Genomic DNA, 21969 nt, shown 5'->3' on the forward strand with positions numbered 1-21969 from the left:
AATATCGTAATATGTATACTAGCATGCAGTTGTCGAAGTAACTGTAGGACTTCAGTCAGAATTAAAAATGTTTTTAATTTAATGTTAAAATTTAATACAATGGAAGTAATGTGGACTGAATTAGGATAATGCCACCCAAATCCAGATATGATCATTATTATCTAAATCAAATTGGAAATCAACGTTATCGTTAATTCATTCGTTTGCAATAGATACGCTTTAATGTTTGTATTTTCCAGGGGATACACTTTTCTGTGTTTAGCAATATGAACTAGACCGTAATGATGTGTATATATATTAATACAAAACAGATATCCCACAAAACATACTGTCTGTAGAACATTTCACTTCCTGTAACCATTTGTAATATATTCTTTATACCCGTTCTTTAGCTTTCCAAATTCCCCAAATTTTGCAACAATAAAACAAATTTGGAGATGCAAAGGAATCAAATAAATCACAGGTTTTTCTTCAACAGACATTGTATTTTATTAAGATTACACATAACTATGTTAATTGTTGTCAAACCCTTGTTAGCAGTAGTATCTTGAGCACGTCGAAATATCACTCTCTTGGTTAAAACAAATCCTAATTAAATAAAATTACCCACAATGTCTAAAAACACATCTCCCTACTTAAATTAAACGTTGGTTTTCCAACTCTTTTTTCAAAAAGCATAATCTTTGTAAATATTTAAGAAAAAGAATTAACATTAGAAGTTTACAAAATTTAAAAAGATTGATGACCAGAACTTTATGCTGTTGAAAGACAGTGTTACATATTGTTTCCGGCTCATAACGTTTGGATGATACGGGGCATAGTAGTTTAAATTTGAACGGAACTATAATTGGGAACTAGTCTACTGCTAAAAAAAAAGACAATGTGGTTAGTATGAGTTGTTCAAGTCCTGTCACCAGTCTGTTTGATTTAGCATTATGTGGTTATTTTGACTGATTACCACATTAACGGCTACAAAGAGGCATATGTTCGTTCATATCTCACAGCATGTAAAAGTAGAATTAAAAACCCAATTAGAATATGATCTAATTATGTTCAGTAAATAGGTCTTTCTCGGACAGGAAAATATCAGACAAATATTAAACATGAGAATTACAGGTACAAGAAATCAGTACAATCTGTACATGTCTTTAACAATTTCATGAACATAGAGACTGCTAAATTTCTATTAACAAATACAATATCCATATTTGTTTTGATGTTTGCTTTTTGTCTGTGCTTTTTTAAATCTTTTTTATATTTGATTTTTGTTGTTTCCTTTTCCTTACAAACAAAGAAGATTATATATGATAAAAACATCTACAGAAAGGACCATCAAGAACACAAAACGTTTTATTAAGGAATAATTGTTAAGGTATATGCTAAAGACATCATCAGTACAGAAACTTTATATGGTACTTGGATCGCATCTCGTTTGATAGCAGACAGATATAGAGAAAAACTTGACTGTTTGAGTTCCTGGATTTCCTGTGATCCAATGACCGTCCGCTACCAAACACGAGACAATACCAACCCGCTGATCAAATGACTGTGCTGATAGATTATAATTAGTAAGTAACGGCTGGTGACGATTTATACGATCGTAATGAAGCAATAGTTAGTTTAATTTCGATACTTTAATATTTCTGATATAAACATTACTTCCGTCGTAGCGTATTTTTTTCGTAAAGAATTGCATAGGAATGGATCTGGCGCCTTAGATCGTTTTAAACTTTCATCATCGTCGGCGACGTCGGTGCGGCGTTGCAACTATTATTATTATTATTATTATTATTATATTTCAGGCCAGAGTACCGCGACGCTTTCACTTGTGCTATAAATGGATTGAAAGTGTGCGAAAAAGTTATCAATTACCCAGAAGAGGTTATGTCATTGCTGAGAAACATTGACGAACCTTTCATAAACAAACTCTGTGGATACATGCCAGGTAATTAATACATTATAGTCACCTATCTGTGAATGTCCAAATCTGTATTATTTTCATAATTTTAAATATTTAAAAAATATAAAGCAGTTTACTGAGGAAATTAAAGTAATATCAGATACAAACAGGAAGCTCACGATCAAAGGCCCTACTCTGCCCACCCGCCAACCGCACACATATATCACAGACGCCCCATTAAACTGAATCCAGACTTATTGGAGCAAGATCTCCTGCATTAGACTGTAAAATTTAAATTGAAATGCAATAAGAGTGCAGTCTTTCATATAAGTAAAAGGTAAAGAACAGTGTCTTGTGATTTGTTTTTAACGGTAAATGAACATGACAAAATACCATATCGGATAATGTAGGAATCATATAGACACGTGCACGGGCTATTGTATGACTGGGCAATTGATTTCGCAAGCACTATTTGATACTATGATCAGTTTTTCAGAACTTACTTCATTCTAGTGTTGTTGCATATGTTAATTTGTATATTACATTATAAGTGTTCAACAGTTGCCTTTGCCACATCCTAAAAGATGAATGGAACAAAATAACTGATTTCACTTCCTCTTCTGTTACAAAAGAGTGTATTCTCATTATGTGTGCCATACCTTTTCCCTGATTAAAAAATGACATTTCAAAAATTATGTAAATATGAAAGAATTTGAAACAAACAGAAGTACGAGCTTTAAATACATACGCAATAATCAGTTATATTTAGCGATTTATAAAAGGAAGTCTCCAATCAAAAATCGAAAAAGTGGGACATTTAGTGGTTAACCCCCACACGGCTGATCTGTCGCGAAGAAAGGGATCCAGAACAGCATATGTATCGTACTTATTACAAACGATTAGATAAAGTTGCTTCGACAAATAACCGAACAGCTGGTTTACATGAAGAAATCCAACAGGTAAACTGGTTAATATTATAACTAGAATGGAAAGAAGGAATAAAACATTAACAGTTATTGTCTATAGTAGGATAAATTCCTTATGCCATACATTTGCTTACACGGCAAGTGACGATATATTACAATGTTTTTCAAATTCTACAGTCTGTATGCAAGTCCGTATAGATCAATGCCAAACTACACAAAACATAACATCAGACCTATTGGATATGACCAATGCCGAACTACACAATACATAACTTCAGACCTATTGGATATGATCGATGCCAAACTCCACAATACATACCTTCAGAACTATTGGATATGATCAATGACAAACTACACAATACATAACTTCAGACCTATTAGATATGATCAATGCCAAACTCCACAATACATAACTTCATACCTATTGGATATGATCAATGCCAGTCTCCACAATACATAACTTTAGACCTATTGGATATGATCAATGCCAAACTCCACAATACATAACTTCAGACCTATTGGATATGATCAATGCCAAACTACACAATACATAACTTCAGACCTATTGGATATGATCAATGCCAAACTACACAATACATAACTTCAGACCTATTGGATATGATCAATGCCAAACTCCACAATACATAACTTCAGAACTATTGGATATGATCAATGCCAAACTACACAATACATAACTTTAGACCTACTGGATATGATCAATGCCAAACTACACAATACATAACTTCAGACTTATTGGATATGATCAATGCGAGTCTCCACAATACATAACTTTAGACCTACTGGATATGATCAATGCCAAACTACACAATACATAACTTCAGACTTGTTGGATATGATCAATGCCAAACTACACAATACATAACTTCAGACCTATTGGATATGATCAATGCCAAACTCCACAATACATAACTTCATACCTATTGGATATGATCAGTGTCAAACTACACAATACATAACTTCAGAACCATTGGATATGATCAATGACAAACTCCACAATATATAACTTCAGACCGATTGGATATGATCAATGCCAAACTACACAATACATAACTTCAGACCTATTGGATATGATCAATGACAAACTCCACAATACATAACTTTAGACCTATTGGATATGATCAGTGACAAACTACACAATGCATAACTTTAGACCTATTGGATATGATCAATGACAAACTACACAATACATAACTTCAGACCGATTAGATATGATCAATGCCAAACTACACAATACATAACTTCAGACCTATTGGATATGATCAATGCCAGTCTCCAAAATACATAACTTTAGACCTATTGGATATGATCAATGCCAAACTACACAATACATAACTTCAGACCTGTTGGATATGATCAATGCCAAACTACACAATACATAACTTCAGAACCATTGGATATGATCAATGACAAACTCCACAATACATAACTTCAGACCTGTTGGATATGATCAATGCCAAACTACACAATACATAACTTCAGACCTATTGGATATGATCAATGACAAACTCCACAATACATAACTTCAGACCTATTGGATATGATCAATGCCAAACTCCACAATACATAACTTCAGACCTATTGGATATGATCAATGCCAAACTCCACAATACATAACTTCAGAACTATTGGATATGATCAATGACAAACTACACAATACATAACTTTAGACCTATTGGATATGATCAATGCCAAACTACACAATACATAACTTCAGACTTATTGGATATGATCAATGCGAGTCTCCACAATACATAACTTTAGACCTGTTGGATATGATCAATGCCAAACTCCACAATACATAACTTCAGACTTGTTGGATATGATCAATGCCAAACTACACAATACATAACATCAGACCTATTGGATATGATCAATGCCAAACTCCACAATACATAACTTCAGACCTATTGGATATGATCAGTGTCAAACTACACAATACATAACTTCAGAACCATTGGATATGATCAATGACAAACTCCACAATACATAACTTCAGACCGATCGGAAATGATCAATGCCAAACTACACAATACATAACTTCAGACCTATTGGATATGATCAATGACAAACTCCACAATACATAACTTTAGACCTATTGGATATGATCAGTGACAAACTACACAATACATAACTTCAGAACCATTGGATATGATCAATGACAAACTCCACAATACATAACTTCAGACCGATCGGAAATGATCAATGCCAAACTACACAATACATAACTTTAGACCTATTCGATATGATCAATGCCAAACTACACAATACATAACTTCAGACCTATTGGATATGATCAATGCCAAACTCCACAATAGATATCTTCAAACCTATTGGATATGATCATTGACAAGCTACACAATACATAAGTTCAGAACCATTGGATATGATCAATGACAAACTACACAATACATAACTTCAGACCGATTGGAAATGATCAATGACAAACTCCACAATACATAACTTCAGACCTATTGGATATGATCAATGCCAAACTCCACAATACATAACTTCAGACCTATTGGATATGATCAATGCCAAACTACACAATACATAACTTCAGACCTATTGGATATGATCAATGCCAGTCTCCAAAATACATAACTTTAGACCTATTGGATATGATCAATGCCAAACTACACAATACATAACTTCAGACCTGTTGGATATGATCAATGCCAAACTCCACAATACATAACTTCAGAACCATTGGATATGATCAATGACAAACTCCACAATACATAACTTCAGACCTGTTGGATATGATCAATGCCAAACTACACAATACATAACTTCAGACCTATTGGATATGATCAATGACAAACTCCACAATACATAACTTCAGACCTATTGGATATGATCAATGACAATCTCCACAATGCATAACTTCAGACCTATTGGATATGATCAATGCCAAACTACACAATACATAACTTCAGACCCATTAGATATGATCAATGCCAAACTACACAATACATAACTTCAGACCTATTGGATATGATCAATGCCAAACTCCACAATAGATATCTTCAAACCTATTGGATATGATCAATGACAAGCTACACAATACATAACTTCAGAACCATTGGATATGATCAATGACAAACTCCACAATACATAACTTCAGACCGATTGGAAATGATCAATGCCAAACTCCACAATACATAACTTCAGACCTATTGGATATGATCAATGCCAGTCTCCAAAATACATAACTTCAGACCTATTGGATATGATCAATGCCAAACTCCACAATACATAACTTCAGACCGATTGGAAATGATCAATGCCAAACTCCACAATACATAATTTCAGACCTGTTGGATATGATCAGTGCCAAACTACACAATACATAACTTCAGAACCATTGGATATGATCAATGACAAACTCCACAATACATAACTTCAGACCGATTGGAAATGATCAATGCCAAACTACACAATACATAACTTCAGACCTATTGGATATGATCAATGACAAACTCCACAATACATAACTTTAGACCTATTGGATATGATCAATGATAAACTCCACAATACATAACTTTAGACCTATTGGATATGATCAATGCCAAACTACACAATACATAACTTCAGACCGATTAGATATGATCAATGCCAAACTACACAATACATAACTTCAGACCTATTGGATATGATCAATGCCAAACTACACAATACATAACTTCATACCTATTGGATATGATCAATGCCAGTCTCCAAAATACATAACTTTAGACCTATTGGATATGATCAATGCCAAACTACACAATACATAAGTTCATACCTATTGGATATGATCAATGCCAGTTTCCACAATACATAACTTTAGACCTATTGGATATGATCAATGCCAAACTACACAATACATAAGTTCATACCTATTGGATATGATCAATGCCAGTCTCCACAATACATAACTTTAGACCTATTGGATATGATGAACGCCAAACTACACAATACATAACTTCAGACCTATTGGATATGATCAATGCCAGTCTCCACAATACATAAGTTCAGACCTATTCGATATGATCAATGACAAACTACACAATACATACCTTCAGACCTATTGGATATGATCAGTGCCAATATCCACAATACATAACTTTAGACCTATTGGATATGATCAATGCCAAACTACACAATACATAACTTCATGCCTATTGGATATGATTAATGCCAATCTCTAGAATACATAACTTTAGACCTATTGGATATGATCAATGACAAACTACACAATACATAACTTCATACCTATTGGATATGAGCAATGCCAATCTCCACAATATATACCTTCAGACCTATTGGAGAGAATATTTTAAAGCTTGATGTAAAACCCAAATTTCGAAAGTAAGAAAAATATTAATGGCAGAATCCTCAAATACAAGGTAGATTTTCAATCACGCCTAGATTTAACTTTTGATTTTGTTTACCACAATTAGTCCTGGAGCAAAACCTACCCTGCCTGAATGGTATTGGGAATTCGTCCACATATCAAGAATGTAACCGAGCGGGTGCCGCCACCGTGGACCATTGTAAGTAAGTACAGCGAATGTTAACATGAAACGTTAAATAAACCGAGAAAAATGCTTTGCTAATACAAAGGACATATGCATAAATTGTATTCCTTAAAGACAATCGATGTATATAATAGGGTTCAGTTTGTAGGGTTTAAGGTCATTTTTCAATACAAGATAAGTTATTTACTGTAGCCAATAAATTTCGTAGAGGAAGAACACAGAAATCCCCGGTAAGAAGCTGCTATTCACGGGAAGCTACCGGAAAGCAGTTTTCACATAGGTCGAACCTATACTCGAACTCGTGAGATGTGTGATTTATCTGTCCTGACAAGCAATTTAGACCACTGAGTCACTAGCCGCCCTCCACCCCCGCCTCATCCTCGCTGCGATAACAAGATACAGTGAACGAATACAATTAGATACATACACCCATGCTAACATACATAGAATGATCAATACATATACACGTACTTACATACATATAGGTCGATTGAGAAAGATATTTTGTGTTTTATTAAATAAATATTTCTGTAAACACAAGACGGCATGAACCAATTTTAGGAAGAGAAGGTTTTCTTATTTAAGTTCCAAATCACAGAATCGTTTACTTATTGATCATTTTAGACACAAACTACATCATACACGTTAAGGTTTAGTAGTAGACTATTGCTTCTGTACTCTCTATTGTCGGACTCATAATCCACGTGTCACAGGTTCGATACAAACCCAAGCCGGAGTATATCGGTTGCGCCGGTTGCCGTTGGGAATAAAACTTAACTCGCATTTCCTTGTTCTCATGCTCAATATTGACGACATTGTGAATAAGAATATACAAACAAATTAGGATCTTAAACATTCCTTGTTAGCGCCTACCCTATTCTGTCACCGTGACCGATCCGGTAGGCTAGTGGCAATCGTCCGCCTCGGATGCGAGAGGTTGTGGGTTAGAACCCCATCTGAGTCATACCAAAGACTTATAAAACTGGTACTAACAGCTGCTTCGCTTGGCGCTTAGCATTAAGCGGATAGTGTTTGGACTGGCCGGCCTGGTGTCAGGATAATGTGACTGGGTGGGAAAGCAAGCTACATGTCTGCGGCATGATGCCCGAGTGCTAAACATCACTATAAACTGTCACACTGCAGACATCGCAGCGATATGACTGAAACATTGTTAAAGCTAAGTTAAAAATCTAAATCACACACACACACACACACACACACACATTCTGTCACCGTGAGGTAGCGTTAATTTACACCCACAAAATGTCCAAAACAAAAATGGGATGCAAAGGGTCAGCGGAAATATAACATTGTGTATACATCTAATTGTATCCAATTTGAAATATTTAATTTGTTTTATGCTTCTTGCAGGCCACATCCCTTCCAACTATTAATACTCTTGGAAAACAACTCATTGTAATGCAGCAATATAATTCGAACGATATTTAAATAAGAGCCCAAACATGCCGCAAAGAAGTATAACCTCTTGTTGCTAGGGTCAAAGGAGCTGTCGTATTGTAAGAAATTAACGTGTCACAACGCCATCTGTTGTCATAATAAGGCATTTTTTTTCTGATATCTTCCTTGATGCCAACTTGTTATCCTTGATGCTATTTTTAATGAAGATTAAGAATATGCAATCTGTCATAAAGCATGTACAAGGAAAACATTTCGAAGTTACGGTGTAGCAAAAAGCAAAAATCGTGCAGTGCAAAATATATTCAACAGTTGGAAGGATGTAACTTGTGATATAGCCAGTTTATAAATCGAATATTACAATTTATAATAACTGACATAGCGTTTGCCATACGACAAACTACATAATCATTTCAGTAGTTGGCAAACTGCAACATACAATGACGCAGAAAGAAAGTAGATCGAAACACTTGCAAGCAGCCATTTACAGTATGCAATAGTGAAGAATATAAAATTCATGACTAGAATTAGGAAAGTACCACTTGCAAACTGCTACATGCAGTATGCATCATTGAAGATTACAATATACATAGATAGAATTATGAAATTAGCAGTTTCAAGCAACCATTTACAATAATGCAGACGGAAAGTAGCACCCACTTGCAAACGGCCACGTGCAGTATGCATCATTGAAGTTGTTGTTGTTGTATGGTTTAACTCCATTTTTCAGCACACGATAGGCTATACATGGCGGCCAGTATTAATGGTGGAGGAAGAACCCAGGAAATCACCGAAAATAATACCGACCCATCATTGAAGAATACAATATATATAGATAGAATGATGAAAGTAGCACTTGCAAGCAACCATTTACAATAATGCATCAATGAAGAATAGAAAATACATGCATATAATTATGTCGATAATCAACCTCCATATCTGTCTGTATTCGTATTCATGTGTAGTCATGTATATATGTATAACAAATAAACTCCTTATTATCTTTTTTGTATAGATCTAAAGTGGCTGGTCTGATGTGTACTTTCAATGAGATACAAACCACGTGCCCCGCTATTGTCGAATTGTTCCTTGACGTTATGCAGCTTGACTTTGAAACATCTTGCCCGATAGGTACTCAATTTATTATGTCGTGTTGTTTTAAACAGAAAGATTTATTGTTTGTGCTTCAGTTCTATGCTTCCTTGCGCTTAATATGAAATAGTAGTGGTAGCAGTTGTAGTAGTAGTAGTAGTGTTTGTGTTGATATTTGTTGTTGTGGTGCAAGAATTAGTAGTAGCTATTGTGGACACTGTGATGCTAAAAGTACAGATAATACTATTGAAGGAAGATATAAATAGAGATAGCATACATCACTGATACTATTGAAGGAAGATATAAATAGAGATAGCATACATCACTGATACTATTGAAGGAAGATATAAATAGAGATAGCATACATCACTGATACTGGAAGGTATAAATGGAAGAAGCATACACCACTGATACTATTGAAGGAAGGTATAAATGGAAGAAGCATACACAACTGATAGTCTTGAAGGAATGTATAAATGGAAGAAGTATACACCACTGATATTTTTGAAGGAAGGTATAAATGGAAGAAGCATACACCACTGATAGTCTTGAAGGAAGGTATAAATGGAAGAAGTATACACCACTGATATTTTTGAAGGAAGGTATACATGGAAGAAGCATACACCACTGATACTCTTGAAGGAAGGTATAAATGGAAGAAGTACACACCACTGATATTTTTGAAGGAAGGTATAAATGGAAGAAGCATACACCACTGATATTTTTGAAGGAAGGTATAAATGGAAGAAGCATACACCACTGATAGTCTTGAAGGAAGGTATAAATGGAAGAAGTATACACCACTGATATTTTTGAAGGAAGGTATAAATGGAAGAAGCATACACCACTGATAGTCCTGAAGGAAGGTATAAATGGAAGAAGTATACACCACTGATATTTTTGAAGGAAGGTATAAATGGAAGAAGCATACACCACTGATACTCTTGAAGGAAGGAATAAATGGAAGAAGCATACACCATTGATATTCTTGAAGGAAGGTATAAATGGAAGAAGTATACACCATTGATATTTTTGAAGGAAGGTATAAATGGAAGAAGCATACACCACTGATACTCTTGAAGGCAGGTAAAAATGGAAGAACTATATACACCATTGATATTCTTGAAGGAAGGTATAAATAGAAGAAGCATACACCATTGATATTCTTAAAGGAAGGTATAAATGGAAGAACTATACACCACTGATATTCTTGAAGGAAGGTATAAATGGAAGAAGCATACACCATTGATATTCTTGAAGGAATGTATAAATGGAATAAGCATACACCACTGATACTCTTGAAGGAAGGTATAAATGGAAGAAGCATACACCACTGATACTCTTGAAGGAAGGTATAAATGGAAGAACTATACACCATTGATATTCTTGAAGGAAGGTATAAATGGAAGAACTATACACCATTGATATTCTTGAAGGAAGGTATAAATGGAAGAACTATACACCATTGATATTCTTGAAGGAAGGTATAAATGGAAGAAGCATACACCACTGATACTCTTGAAGGAAGGTATAAATGGAAGAAGCATACACCACTGATACTCTTGAAGGAAGGTATAAATGGAAGAAGTATACACCATTGATATTCTTGAAGGAAGGTATAAATGGAAGAACTATACACCATTGATATTCTTGAAGGAAGGTATAAATGGAAGAACTATACACCATTGATATTCTTGAAGGAAGGTATAAATGGAAGAAGCATACACCACTGATACTCTTGAAGGCAGGTATAAATGGAAGAACTATATACACCATTGATATTCTTGAAGGAAGGTATAAATAGAAGAAGCATACACCATTGATATTCTTAAAGGAAGGTATAAATGGAAGAACTATACACCACTGATATTCTTGAAGGAAGGTATAAATGGAAGAAGCATACACCAATGATATTCTTGAAGGAAGGTATAAATGGAAGAACTATACACCACTGATAGTCCTGAAGGAAGGTATAAATGGAAGAAGCATACACCATTGATATTCTTGAAGGAAGGTATAAATGGAATAAGCATACACCACTGATACTCTTGAAGGAAGGTATAAATGGAAGAAGCATACACCAATGATATTCTTGAAGGAAGGTATAAATGGAAGAACTATACACCACTGATATTCTTGAAGGAAGGTATAAATGGAAGAAGCGTACACCAATGATATTCTTGAAGGAAGGTATAAATGGAAGAACTATACACCACTGATAGTCCTGAAGGAAGGTATAAATGGAAGAAGTATACACCATTGATATTCTTGAAGGAAGGTATAAATGGAATAAGCATACACCACTGATACTCTTGAAGGAAGGTATAAATGGAAGAAGCATACACCACTGATACTCTTGAAGGAAGGCATAAATGGAAGAACTACACACCATTGATATTCTTGAAGGAAGGTATAAATAGAAGAAGCATACACCAATGATATTCTTGAAGGAAGGTATAAATGGAAGAAGCATACACCATTGATATTCTTGAAGGATGGTATAAATGGAAGAAGCATACACCACTGATACTCTTGAAGGAAGGTATGAATGGAAGAAGCATACACCAATGATATTCTTGAAGGAAGGTATAAATGGAAGAAGCATACACCACTGATACTCTTGAAGGAAGGTATAAATAGAAGAAGCATACACCATTGATATTCTTGAAGGTAGGTATAAATGGAAGAAGCATACACCACTGATACTCTTGAAGGAAGGTATAAATGGAAGAACTATACACCACTGATATTCTTGAAGGAAGGTATAAACGGAAGAACTATACACCATTGATATTCTTGAAGGAAGGTATAAATAGAAGAAGCATACACCAATGATATTCTTGAAGGAAGGTATAAATGGAAGAACTATACACCACTGATATTCTTGAAGGAAGGTATAAATGGAAGAAGCATACACCAATGATATTCTTGAAGGAAGGTATAAATGGAAGAAGCATACACCACTGATACTCTTGAAGGAAGGTATAAATAGAAGAAGCATACACCATTGATATTCTTGAAGGAAGGTATAAATGGAAGAAGCATACACCACTGATACTCTTGAAGGAAGGTATAAATGGAAGAACTATACACCACTGATATTCTTGAAGGAAGGTATAAACGGAAGAACTATACACCATTGATATTCTTGAAGGAAGGTATAAATAGAAGAAGCATACACCAATGATATTCTTGAAGGAAGGTATAAATGGAAGAACTATACACCACTGATATTCTTGAAGGAAGGTATAAATGGAAGAAGCATACACCACTGATATTCTTGAAGGAAGGTATAAATGGAAGAACTATACACCACTGATATTCTTGAAGGAAGGTATAAATGGAAGAAGCATACACCATTGATATTCTTGAAGGAAGGTATAAATGGAAGAACTATACACCACTGATATTTTTGAAGGAAGGTATAAATGGAAGAAGCATGCACCATTGATATTCTTGAAGGAAGGTATAAATAGAAGAAGCATACACCATTGATATTCTTGAAGGAAGGTATAAATGGAAGAACTATACACCACTGATATTCTTGAAGGAAGGTATGAATGGAAAAAACATACACCATTGATACTCGTGAAGGAAATTATAAATGGAAGGAAAAATTGGCTGTCTGAATATGGATATGTTACCCCTACAGGGGTTTGTTATGTCATGTATAACAATATCATAATGAGAAACATGACGTAAAGCTACAAGGAAAGATTTTAGGAGACTCCAATATTTATTAATTATAGGGCCTATAGTAGGTAATGAAGGATTATATTGTATTGTTAAAGAATTTATATTTTTCTCTATTGTACATTTTGCTGTGTTTAAAACCTCATGTTGAGTAAGATTACGGGCTTTGTTTAGCGCATAATCAATTATATGTGTAGGATAATTTCTTTTTCGAAATATGTTTTTAATTCAATCAACAAATTTTATAATTGAGAATCATCTGAAATAATGCGTCGGTATTTTTTTGTTGTTGATAAATCAAACTATTAAACATTTCATCATGCGTTAATGAGGTAGTTAAAAATAATAATTCCGTATATGAGGAATTCGATACTTTCCCTCTTAACATACGTACATCTCAATTTGCAAGATTTTCTAATTAGAACTAAACAGACAGAACAAAAGACAATTTTCGTCATCTAAATGTAACAGACACAGGTGCTCTCGATGTGCAACGTAAGAGAAAGTACTTCTTTCAGTAGACCTAATAAAAAAAAATATTTTCTTTACGTTATAACACTAACTGCATATCAACTGATGTGATTTATTTGATACGCTGTATAACATGTGACATTCATTATCTTGGACAAACACTTCAACAAGTTTCTAAGAGGCTGAATGATCATCGCTTTCACATACATTTCTTTTGTGAATAGAAATCCTCAGTTTTCCTTTAACATTTCAACACATTTTAATGTCAATAATCACTCTCTGCTCAATGTTTCTTTCATGCAAATTGATATTGTGCATTAACACATTTATTGACTCATAAATGAAATTTATTGGATTTATAAGTTAGATACTTTGTATATAATGGCCTTAATACGGACATACTATATAAAATTATATAAAATATTTTTATTTTTGTTGAGCAGTCTCTTATTACGGTCAGCTTCAACATATAAAATCAAAGTTTCTTAGAATGTGTTGTATTTTAATGCTATCCAATGTGAAGGATAGCAAGGTAATATTTACTGTTGTTTTCTAGGCAAATCATGTAATTATGCATGGGGTTTTCGTTATTAACGGTAAACTATTTCACCACAAATGGACCCTGATGGTACCTTCATTTCGCCGGCTGTGTAAAAACAATAAAAAGAAACCATAAAAAATCTTCATTTATAGCGATGCTATTACGGATCTTTAATGCGAGTATACAATTGCTTATTTTGATGTATGTAATCCGTCTACGGCACTAATAATTTGCGTCAAGGAAGCACAGTAACAGAGCATTCGTTGAATTGTATTATTTTTGATACTTTATTGTTATTTCTATCGAACATTTCATCCTTTTTGACATTAATAGACTCATTATAGATTTTTAAATAATATGACTGTTATTCTTCTTCTTCTTGTTATTATTATTATTATTGTTATTTTTATTATTGCTGTTGTTGTTTTTGCTGTTTTCCGTTTTACTGTTATTATTCATTTTCCTTTTGTGCCTTTTGTGGTATTGGCCTTCATTAGGTTTCCCTTTCAGGTTTTTATATGTGCCTTTTTCTGACATTTTCTTTACCTTTTCGGTTAATCTATCAGGTTTTTATATGTACATTCTCGGAATTTCTATTATTATTATTATTATTATTATTATTCACAGAAAAATGCATAGCTGATTACGGTGTCTGTGGAGGAAACTTCCAGCGTAACATGCCACTAGAAGTAGTCCGAAGTCGAATGGGAGTTTTATCCACCTTTGGCCATGGGATCCAGTACATATGTGGGTATGTAGGGCATGACTATTAATTGTCTTTATTTAGTTTAAAGTTCTGCACCTGTCTCTGTTGTTTAATTAAAATAATAGACAAACTGAATATAATGTCTTCTGCTGATATGCAACATTGAAGAAAGTTTTGCTTCGCTGCATAGAACAGTTGTACCCAAGCTAAGTACCTTTTAAGAAATAATCTTCAAGGTTTTGGCTATTGCATACTGTACGAGTTAAGTTGGTTCAGTTAAATAGCAAAATCAGGCTGATATTTAAATGTTTAATCCCGACTAACAAAGTCGGCTTTTTGTTTGAAAAATTTCATTAAACATGAAAGAGATTCTACTTCTCGTAAAACAAATTACATTTCCCAGAAAAATTAAAAATAGTAAGATCTTAACCAGCACTACAACCATTATGCATGATGATATCAGTAAGTGCGTCTTCAGCATTCTCATTTGCAGTCTCAAGCCGACATCTCCATTACACGCTAATCTGAATCATTCAATTGTTCATTTCCTGACAACATATTTATTGCTGTAAATATTACACAATTAGAGGTTTTCACCACTTAATCAACCTGCATTTTTCTGACCAGATCCGGCAGGTCCAGTGTCGAGTGCATGATGAAAGGCGGTTTCTGTGGTGCCTTCAAAACTCTGATGACCATTCCCTTAATGTTTGGAATCCAATTAGAGCCTGCCAGCTACCTAGTGAATTATGGATGTCAAGACATAAACAGTACGTCTTCTTTTTTTCATAAATATGTATTATAATGAGAAATTCTTCACTATTTTGGTATCGTTTTCCATTTGAAAAAACACCAGAAGACGCTCCTGAATCACCAAACATGTATTTCCTTATCGGCTCCGTGTGTGTGCATTGATCTTTAACCATTTTAGAGCTTATTCGTGTTACCGCTTTGTTAGAAAAAGAATTGCATTGAATAATGCAAAGATAACGCCATATACATTCCATTTTAAGAAGAAAAAAGACAGAGACTTTCTCTTTATGGTGCAAGAAAACGTGAGTTTTTTAATCACACCAGACATATCCGAGATATTCAGCTGTACGTAGCCAAAATACACATAAAACAAAGCTGAACAAATGCACTAAATCCTGATTTAAAGAACTGCATCGTGTCTGTTTTTGCCTTCTTAATAATCGAACAAATCAGAATCTATCGTGTATTTTTGTTTTTTTTGGCGCACACGTGTTTGGGTGTGTGTGTGCGTGCGTCTCTGTGTGTGTTGAACATATTGGGTGATGGTATTCCAAACATATTTTATCAATAATAGGCGAGAGAACCGAAATTTTCTTGAAATATAAAATACCTTTTGTGGTCGAAATTTATAATATTGTAAATAAAAGATCCGAAAACGCACACACGCATATATATATATATATATATATATATATATATATATATATATATATATATATATATATATATATATATCCATCCATACATACATACATACATACATACATACATACATACATTTGGAGAATGCGCATTTGGTTATTTGTAATTCTTAGATTTGTGTGATTACTTGTCTGATTATTGGAATTAGGTGCAATGGAAATATTCCTTAGCCCGAGCAAATTAGCCAATTTCTAGAAGCAAACGTCACGGAGTAAAGTGTTAGTGAGTTTCCTTGACAGCATGGTTCAGTAGTAGTGAGTTCAGGTCAAAACCGAATTAGTGTCCCTGTCGTACCATATTCTATATTAAAATCTAGTGGTGTACATTGTTGGTGTGACTGCAGTGGCAGTATTTACGGTAGGACACCGGTAAAATACACATTAGAATCAATAAGAAGGGGCTCGGCAGATACCGTTTATGTCGTTATGGTGGCAGAAGTGATGCAGTTGTACTGCTGAAATATTCCTTGAAACCATGAATTGACTGGCCTAAGGTGGCTTAGTTAAAATAGTTCCCTATGTTAGGGGATAGTTGTATAGTTTCTACGGCGTGAACTGCTGACGGTACGGAAACATGATGAAGAGAAACTATGCAGATGTGTTGTTGATGTATTTTTGGCAAGCTGTATGATTTGTGATCTTGTATTGATTAGAGTAAATTTATGTATAGAACAGACACGTTGGGCTTTCTAATTTACAACTGAAGCTGTATAGAAGTCTTTGGAAATTTGGGGTAAACTTATGTTTTCTAGCGGGAACCGCTCGGTGAAGTAAATACCCTAGGCTTGCAACAACAAAATTTCTGGTGGCAACGGTGGGATTCGAACCAACGCCTTTGAAAAGACTGGTGTCTCAAACAATACATGCATGGATGTATGTATGTCTGTCTGTCTGTATATATGTCTGTCTGTCTATGTATGTATGTATGTATGTCTCTTTGTTTCCCTCTCTCTCTCTCTCTCTCTTTATATATATATATATATATACAAAGACCATAGATAGTTATTTATGTATGTATGTATGTATGACTCTGTCTGTCTGTATGTCTGTCTATATGTATGTCTGTCTTTATGTATGTATACTTCCCTTAAACAGATATACCGGTAATTTTTTTTTTGTCTCATTGAATTTTTTGATCTAATGAAGAGATCCAATGACCCGTTGATAAAATATGACATGTCTCTTGTTCCTTCATATGTTCTTCATGTGATGTTACTACGTAGCAAGATAACAGTGGACAAGTTTGCTTGCTGTTTACAGGCATATCAATACTCAACGATAATTATTTAACTTAGCATCAGTTACTAAATTTTAACCGTTTCTTGTTTTTGTACACCGTATCTCTCATTCTCCTTTTTACTTTTACAACTCCCTGTGACCATTGCCGGGCATATTTTGGATATACTGCAAAAACTGAGAGAGAGAGAGAGAGAGAGAGAGAGTTGGTTATAGGTCAATCCAACATCCATAAAGTCTTAGTCTGAGCTTGACTTTGACTACGGTTATAAAAAGGCTGCAAAGTCGTTCCCGTGATCTAACTGCGTTGTCGACAGTTCCTGAAATGGCATATAGCCAACGAGTGATGTAAGAGTGACAAAGGGAGTATTAATGGTCATACTGCAACACAATGTTCATTCAAAATCAATTCTATCTGATCTCTATATTTTAAATGTCTTGTCTCTGTTACAGCTCTGACGTCGAAACTTTCATGTCTGGATCAACAGTTTCAATCAAACGAGTTCCAAGAATGTTTTAACGCGATGTTGAACACGTTGAGCTCTGTTCCTTCTACGAAATACGGCATCGTGCCATGCGGGTATGTCTGCTTGTCTATTGGTCTCTTTTATCTGCATTTGGATGGAGTATGACATTATGTCTTATACTACTTCCTCGTGATATTTTCATAAGATGTTATGCATTTTTATAATTTTGCTGCGTATTCAGTCCTATTCACAGGTGAAGGTCATATTAACTTTTTATGTATCCTGGCATTTAAATTATCTCAATCGGCCTGTGTCAACCGTTTTCATAAACATGATTCTTTCGATTTCGGAAATAAATCCATAAGCCAACCTATTTAGAGTTTAACGTTGTTTTTTTTCTGAGTTTATCATGGTATAAACTGTCAGTTGCCGACCCACACAGCAAATAACGCCTGTCTGGCGTTATGTAAGCTGTGTGAGTCGGCAACTAAGGGCAATATTTGCTATGTGAGTCGGCAACTGACAGTTTATACCACGATAAACTCAGAAAAAAACAACGTTAAACTGTTATAATTGAAATTTAAATTATGCGTTATGTAATTATTTTTTTTTTGCATCAATAAAAAAACACAAATCTTAATTGAGCGTAGTAATAAATGTTTGGGGGTTTCTGTTACGTAGCTATTTATAGCACTTGGGATTGTCCTGCTGGATCGTAATGTTTCACAAAGTTCGACAAAGAAAGAATGCTTTTATTGATAAAAGATGAGAAATATCGGTTGCATTAGTCTTTCAGATTAAGTTTATTCAATCATTTTTTAAAAATTGTTAGAATGTTCTTTTCCTTTAATGCTTAATTCCTGTCTGCCTTCACTGGCAGTGTTTATATGATGCTAAACACGTGACTATATAGAAGTGGGTTTTATTAGAAAAGTAGTTCTCCTTACAGTTCATACAGAAATAAACGCAATTCATTTTGATCACGTGGTAACATTCTGACCAATGGAAATGTTACTTTCATTTACCAGCTACATGCATTGCAATTACTGTATAAACTATAGCTGGTAAAATATTATTATTTATACTCCTTACAGTATGTACCACGGGATTTCGAACTGCATGAATAGTAACATCGCAAAACAATGCGGACAGGACGTCGTTGACTACTACATCAAGTGGTCTCCAGCCATGTTCCCATTGGATGTAGGATGTGGCTCTTGGAAAGTCTCCTCTGCAAGTTCCATGGAAAAGATCACAATGCTGATTTTGATTCAGCTTTCATTTGTCTTGTTTTTTCTTTTTAAGAACTGAATACCATGCCTGCAGTTCTTCATTGTTCGCTCGATTGCCCATTGTATACTTCCTTTTTATTTTTGTACTCATTTACTTCACTTACAAAAGCATTTGATGCGCAATTAAATTTTAGTTTCGATTCAACATAGTTCAAAATCAAAATTTATTTTCTGTTTTTTTGTAAGAGCAATCTTGGCACTGTACATGAACTGTTTCCTTCGCTTATCTTCAAGACCTAATTATATGATGGTTTATTCCATGCATTGTTTACTTTCTGAATTATATATGTATAGCAACCTGTCACTTAATGTGTCTGACAGTAGCTTCATATTATCAAATACTGTCTATCACAGGGGTCCCAAAAACGCGGCCCGCTAAGATGTAACCTGTGGCCCGCAAAATGATTGGCGTCACAAAGTGTCACGAGAGATAACAAAGGTGGGTGCGGTCCTTGGACCATCGAAAATGCCCTCATGCGACCCTCAGGGTGGTTTGAGTTTGATGCCCCTAATCTATCACATAAGTCTTGATAAGATATATACCAATGTTCCAATATACCCACTTTCAGCTAATTATTGTTTGGTAATAAAGAGATATAAAAAGAGGCACGGGGATGATACAGTGAATAGAAACCAAGAGACCATCAAATAAAGGAAGACGGTCTAAAGATTATCAAAGTTGGAAAGTTTAGTTTCTGATTTAGTATAACAAAATGTAAAGGCATTACTGACTGCAGAGTTGGGTCTATGATTTTATGAACTGAGTTCATAATATATGGTTAGATCCTGCACAGCATGGTTTTGTCTAATTTCCCGGGCTTCATTGTGTTCTTTTTTTACGTCGGGGGGGATAATTTCTTCCCACAGTTGCTTTGTTTAAATGAGGGTTTTCTCACATAATTATGAGCAGGTAGACCTTTTCTTTTGTGGACATATATTTTTCCTACAGTTGTATCAACAATTGAATGAAACATTCACGTGGATGACATTGTACTATATGCTTCTGACATACCAATAAAATGATAGCTCGAATAGCTTTTAAGTCTGTTTTCTTTCTCAAAGCAGCCGTATCGCAAATATTACTGGACATAAGTGATTTATTTATTTTTGAGGAACTGTCCAAATTACCCCTTTTGTTTTCTTATTACTAGATGTATACGTTCCAAGAGATTGCTCTTTCGGCAACAAATAATAGAATTGTCAAAATCAGATTTTATTTTACCCAAACTATGTTGGACAGAAAATAAATAGATGTAGTGAGGGCTTGCCAATATTATGAAGAAAACGTTGAAAACAAAGCTTTCATCTTTTCTGAAACCGGAAGCTACGAAACTAATCTTTCTCAGATACACACATATTCGAGTATGTACTGTTTATATTAACCTCTAATCAAGACAAACACTTCAATTAAAAATACCCGAACCGCAATTACAGCAGTTGGACTTGATTCCTGTGCAAAAGGTCTGAAGCACCCATCATACGGGAATACATTAAATTAGTTAGTGTTAATTGTATGCATTTTAACTACATTATGGCTTCAGTTCAGATCTACACAGCTGTTAACACATCACAGCCAAAAAGAAATACAAATAAATATTAAATATGCATTGTTTCTTACATGCAAGAGGGTGAGAGTTTTATAAAAGAGAAACCATCTTTGTGCCTAAGAAATATTTCAGAACCAATGTCTAAACAAATGCATATATATATATATATATATATATATATATATATATATATATATACAAGAAAATGGATAAAACACAAGATAGTCTTCACAGTAAATGTGCCGCCTTTGACTGATTATACTTCTGAGAGTTATTCTTGAGAACAAAAGTCAGGGTTGGTACGGTTTTGTCGTTGTCTTTGAAACACCAATTGTGTTTTCCCTTCGACTAATCGCGATGGAGCTTCTGGAACTTCATATTGAACAAATTATCGAAAGTAAGTATGGACATGGGTGCAGTACATCACACGAACTCATCAACTGCAAATGACACTATAGGGAGCTATGGAGTTACATGAAATGTCTCGGATGGGTGTGTCTTTGCTGTTGCTGTACAAATAGGTTCTCATAAATACAGTATGTCTACATCTGATTTTGCGGAAAGAGGAGTATCAGCAGTAGCACTCATACATTTCATTTGGTAGGTTTCAACCTAGCCCGACACATACTGAATGCACTGATCATTGAATGTCACAGAGAAAATTGGGGGCTTATCAGCGGCGTAATT

General features: G+C 34.5%; 1 protein-coding gene across 1 annotated transcript; it reads left to right on the forward strand.

Moving 5' to 3' along the window:
• Nucleotides 1–1809: 1809 nt before the first annotated feature.
• LOC149800056 (uncharacterized) lies at nucleotides 1810–20705 on the forward strand. Its single transcript, XM_089957178.1, has 7 exons — nucleotides 1810–1945; nucleotides 7290–7386; nucleotides 9799–9914; nucleotides 15208–15331; nucleotides 15914–16056; nucleotides 18430–18556; nucleotides 19538–20705. The coding sequence occupies exons 1-7, from the start codon at nucleotides 1885–1887 to the stop codon at nucleotides 19752–19754; spliced, it is 885 nt and encodes a 294-aa protein (XP_089813304.1). The 5' UTR covers nucleotides 1810–1884; the 3' UTR covers nucleotides 19755–20705.
• Nucleotides 20706–21969: the final 1264 nt, after the last annotated feature.

The sequence above is a fragment of the Sinohyriopsis cumingii genome, chromosome 5, assembly GCF_028554795.1.
Source record: "Sinohyriopsis cumingii isolate HCF-2022 chromosome 5, ASM2855479v2, whole genome shotgun sequence".
Taxonomy (NCBI): domain Eukaryota; kingdom Metazoa; phylum Mollusca; class Bivalvia; order Unionida; family Unionidae; genus Sinohyriopsis; species Sinohyriopsis cumingii.

Excerpts from the sequence above, each read along its gene's own strand:
- LOC149800056 (XM_089957178.1), top strand. The coding sequence starts at position 1,885 with ATGTCATTGCTGAGAAACATTGACGAACCTTTCATAAACAAACTCTGT. Across the intron at positions 15,332-15,913 it reads GGGATCCAGTACATATGTGG|ATCCGGCAGGTCCAGTGTCG; the intron begins GTATGTAGGGCA and ends TTTTCTGACCAG. Across the intron at positions 16,057-18,429 it reads TGGATGTCAAGACATAAACA|CTCTGACGTCGAAACTTTCA; the intron begins GTACGTCTTCTT and ends TCTCTGTTACAG.